Source organism: Capsicum annuum, chromosome 6, assembly GCF_002878395.1.
Source record: "Capsicum annuum cultivar UCD-10X-F1 chromosome 6, UCD10Xv1.1, whole genome shotgun sequence".
Lineage (NCBI taxonomy): Eukaryota > Viridiplantae > Streptophyta > Magnoliopsida > Solanales > Solanaceae > Capsicum > Capsicum annuum.
Genome location: NC_061116.1, coordinates 181,584,896 through 181,590,700, shown reverse-complemented (window position 1 = coordinate 181,590,700; position 5,805 = coordinate 181,584,896). Strand labels below are relative to the sequence as shown.

The window sequence follows — 5,805 nt, the reverse complement described above, 5'->3', positions numbered from 1 at the left end:
TAGGATTCCCAATCACATTGTAAAGGTAGAACTTAATATGATATTCACTTTATATTCATTATATTCAAATTCCAAACCATTAAAGGTTTGCACACAAAACCTCCCCATACAGATATGCAAGACACAAAGGATACATTTATTCCTTCAGATTTCGACCATATAACAACATGTTCTGAACTCAGAAGAGTACTCACTACCAATAAATAGCAGGTATATTTATCCAAGAGTGAGATGCAAACAAAGCATCATCATTATTATCCACAGAAAGTAAATTTTAAAGAAATCTAAAAATAGTTGCTGTTGTAAAAGTTTTTTAGGAAATTAGAGATGCCCTGATCTTTATGTCCAAGGTCCTGCACAAGACCTTGGTTACCTACGACGTAGTTTCCAATAAGATGGTGACTGCTTTGAGTGGTCCATACAGTTCTTCAACTTTTTCATGTCCTTGAACAACAACATGTCAATTACTTTAGGATTAGTACTGTCAGAATTTTTGCGAACTTCAGCAGCATGATAATTTCCAGGATGCAAAATGTACTAGGCAATTAAGACGCACAGTGATGTGTTGCACAGTTAATAGAGAGACTAGGAAATGATCATCACTTATTTTTATTTTTTCAATTCTTTAACGTGCTTAAATTTCACAAACCATTAAAAATTGAGGTTATAATTCTCAAATGAGAAATTGGTCTCATAGTTAATGAATAAGCATGTTGGTCTACCTAAAGTTTCCATCTATATGTTATTGATAACTGTGGTATTACTAAAACCTTTCTCCTTCGAGATGATACTAGGTGATTGGAAGAGCTGAATCCAGAAGACCTACCTAATGGCTGATTCTATCAGGCATACTGTTCACTTTTGATGCAACCCAAACAGAGACACCAAATAGGAAACCCCCTTTTTGTTTTGATAAATTCATTAACAAAGCGCTATTGGTTAATTTAGTTGAATAAAATTTCTCCATAGAAGCGATCTTCACCCTGTTAATGGCTTCTTGTGATGAGAGTTAACTACGTTTGGGGAACAATACTTACCAAGATACCCCACAAGTTGTTGGTTGTACATATGTTCTCAAGAATAACTGAAGGTTAACATTATCAAGAGACCAAGATTTACAGTTAAAAATATATGTAATGATACCAAAATCCATCCTGGTCAATTGAATTTGGAAAATAATTGGTTAAGTGAAATACCATGGAATCATCATCACTATGATCATCAACCAATAACTAGATGCATCAATCAATCAAACACACCTCAATCACAACCCACTTTCCACACCTTTCAAGTCTAGTAAGATTAACAAACACCTTATTATATTACATGCTTAATAATATCAAACACACACATTCACCACATCCTATGTAAATGCACAAGTTACATACTCCAGGCACCAATAACTTCAACTCACAACCCTTATCACAACTCATAACTCACATTAGTAGTAAACATCCTAGATAATCACCATGTCCAATTTCAATTTTAACAAGTGAAATAAAAGTCATTCCAATAACATAACTCAGCACACTCACCAAAACATGAATTAAACCCAAATTACGAAGCACAGTTCACCAAGTCATGTTCATGTGTAAGTGCATAAACTATTGTTATAGTTTAAGAGAAGCAAAATGATTTAAAAGCACACCAATAACCATCCAGAATTTCAAACAATAAACAACAATGCCCTGATATATAACACACAGTTACCAGCCACCAATAACCATCCAATACAGTCTAACAACAATAACAATATCAACCACCAAATGAACTGGAGTACAATTTAGAATTTCAAAAACTAACCTTGACTGTTTTGATCGGTTCTTCCTGTAGCTGCAAGTGTAGAGGTAGATTCTCTAAGAGAAGGAATGGACAATGCCGCTAGTGTCTTAGGATCAATTAATCCTGCATTCTAAAGTTGAGCAATTACATATCCAATAACTTTTTATCGAATGATTCTCTTTTGTTCCTCGATTTGATCCTCTATTTTTTGCATCCTTTCTTGCATTTGTTGCATGACATCATTGGTGACATTTAAAGGTGGTTCAAAAGTGCCATTTATTATTTTGAAGGAAGTCTTTGTAACCCTGATTCCATACAGTCTACACATCTCGGATGTTCAGGACCCATGACCGCTAAAAATGCATCAAAGACTGATCATTTGCACCCTATTGCATTTCAATTTCCTCTATTTTAGCCTAATAAATCATATTCAAAAAAGCACATTTAAGTAATTACAAATTAAGAACTGGATGTCAATATAAACTTAAAATAGATAAGTTTCATACAATTTTACTAGTGGTGCTTTTATTTGACGTCTTGTATGTACGACCAGATTTTCTTGATCTTGTAACCGTAAATATTTTCTTCAGCGACAAAGTTTTCCCCTTCTCTTTTTCCTATTGATATGAAAATTAATATAAAAAATTACTTAAATGATAAGTTAAAACTTAATAAGAAATAAGAAAACACAATAATTTATTTTGAATTAAAGCAAAACTCTTTTTGCTAGTAGTATGTGGATCCATCAGCTTCTTTCAATTCTCAGTATTTGTTTTGAACATTTTTTGTAAAATGAATCAATGACATTAACTAAAATAATAACGACTCTATAGAACTAACAGTAATATGATCACAGATGTTGAAATACGTTTTACTTGAAAATTTTCAGACTTTCAATATATGAGGAACTCTTTAAATTGACATTCTGGAATATTTTCTGGCCTTTTCTCCATTCGAACTTCATCATTTTTATATGGATCGTAATGTTCTTCTTTTAAATCAGCTCTATGCTTTTTCCAAGATTCTCGAAGTCTTTCCAAAATCCAACTTTTTGCGGCATCAGGAATATTATATTTTGACTACAAGTTGGTGTCATTCAGTTAGGACAACAACAAAAAAAATGAATCTGCACCAAAAAAGGATCTGCACTACTATTGTTCTATGTATTAACTGGTTACAAATGTTTTATATATTACAACCCTATTTGTAATAGTCTATATATTAACTGGTTCCACATATTTCTTTAAAATATATAAAACTTCTATTTTCTTACCAATACCAATCCCCTTCAAATTTGAGAGGTCTTGTAACACTCAAAGGACAGGATAAAAGGAAACAAAGCACTGGAGATCATAGTGAATTTAGAAACCTAAGTATAATCCTATAAATCCTTTTTAGTATTCATCAACCTCCAATCAAATATATCCAATGGGAAAAGGGTTGCATTCTTCGCCAATGTGCCAACGAAGCTGCCTAACTCAGTTATAACTTTATCAATAGGACCAACAAGTTGATTTTGATGATTTAGTATTATTAGTTTTTTCTTTTGTCGGCCATATATCTTGTGCATTTGTGTTTTGCCTTTTGTTTTTCTAGTGGAAGGCCCTTCAACTATAAGAAAATAGAAAAAAAATAGAAGTCATGAATGAATTCAATAAGTTTCTAAGCTATATGTTACCTTGTTCTTCAGAATGTTCATTTATTAGCAGAGTGGCTGAATCAGCCATTTGGACTTGATCCTCTACATGTTACTCATCATCTGCATGTTGCTCTTCTACAACATGATATTCCACTATAGATTGTTCAATTTCTTGAGATGGTGGCTGCTGTACTGGTGGTTGTTGCACTAGTGGCTGCTGTTCTCCAATTAATTTTACAAGATTCTCTTTCTCCGATCGTATAGCTTTAACTATTCCATTTGTTATCAATAATCGGCATTTTCTATTTGCCATGGCTGATAACGATCTAGGTTTAGTAAATGCCTTATTGTTTGCTCTTTTGTTATTTTTGGAAGGCCCTTGTTGATTCATTTTTATCCAAACCTGCATAAAAAAATATGGACAACCTAATTAGTACAAAACAAATATGTGTTCAAACAACTATTCATATAGAAGATTTATGAATCCCCTTTTAATTTCCTTCAAGAAAAGCATGCTCATGATCCTTGGAGGTTTTTGGTTATTTGCGTTCTTCTAAATTGCACCACTGGTATGCAGGTAATTGTTGCCACTGTTTCCTTCCTTAAGTAGTCTAACAAACTTATGATTCTTGAGATGTTTGGTTTATGTGGTTAGATAAAGTTTTCTGCATATTAAGCAGCAGTATCCTATGGGCAATTAGCAAACAAATTTTAGACCTTCAAGTGATGTATAGACATATTTTCGTTCTCAATAAAGGGGATATGTGGGCAGCTAATTGATTAATTATTGTGTCAAAATATCAACTAATTTATTGCTTTGCATTAGCTTAAAAGTACTGATGGACCCATTTTAATGAACAATATATAAGTCGTAGCCAATTTTGTCCCCTTTCCCTATTGATTGTTAATCAGAAGTGAAGTAATGAGAGCCACATAGTTATTTGTGTCTTCACTTTTGTGTAATGATTTTATTATTCTGCTGTTGAGATCACTTACCAATAGTTAGAACATACACAGGTTAGGAGAGTGATAGAAGACTTTTTCACTATATGTCCAAATGCAGTGGTTGCTACAGAGGTTGCTCTAGAAGATATTGAAAAGTTGATACGTCCTTTAGGATTATATATGAAGAGGTCACTATATATTCCACGGCTCTCTCAAGAATATCTTGGAAAAAGTTGGACTCATGTCACACAGCTGCATGGTATTGGCAAGTGAGGGAAACTACCTTTTGTGCCTAAGTAAATACGATATTTTAGCTCGGAGAAACTGACTTGATAAATCTTTTGCTTTCCAGGTATGCAGCTGATGCATATGCAATATTTTGTATAGGAAAGTGGGATCAAGTACAGCCGAGTGATCATATACTAAATAAATACTGGGATTTCCTACATGGACTTCGTGTAATTGGCTTAGCCTGAGGGTGCAATGTATTTGAAAATAGATAATGCATAGTTGGGAGCTTATATTTTGGGGGTCAGTTACATATTTTTGGTAGACTAAGCTCTTGGATTTTTTATGGTCTATATAGTAAAGCTTAAGCCATTAGAGGTAGGTGCTTTCTGGAGGTGGTTTATTTACCTAGGCAGCTGTTTAATATATCATCTATGTATTTCTTCACCTTCAAATTTTTTTCCACGAAATGAATTACATGAGAATCAAAACTTGATGGTTTTTTTAGTTTCAAAAGAAAAAGTATAGAGTGGAAACAAGAAAGAAAGGGAAAAAGTGCATTGAGAACTTGCATCATTTGCAAGTTTAAAGAACTCTTTCTCAGTTGTTAACCAAGTTTAGATTCTTGATACACACAAAGGTCATGACTCATATAAAACTAGTAGATCTTACTCTAACATAAAGGGAACAATATTGCAGGAACTGCATCAATCAATAAAATTTTCCTTGGCAACCGTATCCCACATATGTGAACATCTATAGGACCAAATTAATGCAATTTTGCAAGACCACTAGTTTGACCCTATACAATGCTCCAATTGTAAGAGAACAAAAGGCTGCACAAATCTCAATCTAAGACAATAAGCTTCAAAGACCAATAGAGCTGCTATACTAAGTCACTAAAGGGAGTTGACTATGTTTCTCATAACAGTGGTATATTTAGACCTCATAACACACCTAGACTATTCCACCACATACTTACTATCTCCACAAGTTACAAGTATCAATTAACTCTGTTGCCTTCATTTAACAAAATGAAGGTAGACGCGACATGTCTACTGAGTTTGTTTTATTCGATGGTCAAAATTTTTCATTATGTATATTCAGCAAGAATTATCAATAATAATTATCAGCTTGATAGAGATAGACAAAGAAAGAGAGAGAGAGAGAGATTAGAACATGAATTTTTTTGGTGCAATTTAAAGTTAAGG

General features: G+C 33.3%; 1 protein-coding gene across 1 annotated transcript; it reads left to right on the top strand.

Moving 5' to 3' along the window:
* Positions 1-3,598: 3,598 nt before the first annotated feature.
* Positions 3,599-4,842, top strand: LOC124899565 (methyl-CpG-binding domain protein 4-like protein). The gene is made up of 4 exons (XM_047414471.1): positions 3,599-3,679; positions 3,894-3,998; positions 4,439-4,635; positions 4,719-4,842. Exons 1-4 carry the CDS (start codon positions 3,599-3,601, stop codon positions 4,840-4,842), a joined length of 507 nt encoding a protein of 168 aa, XP_047270427.1.
* Positions 4,843-5,805: the final 963 nt, after the last annotated feature.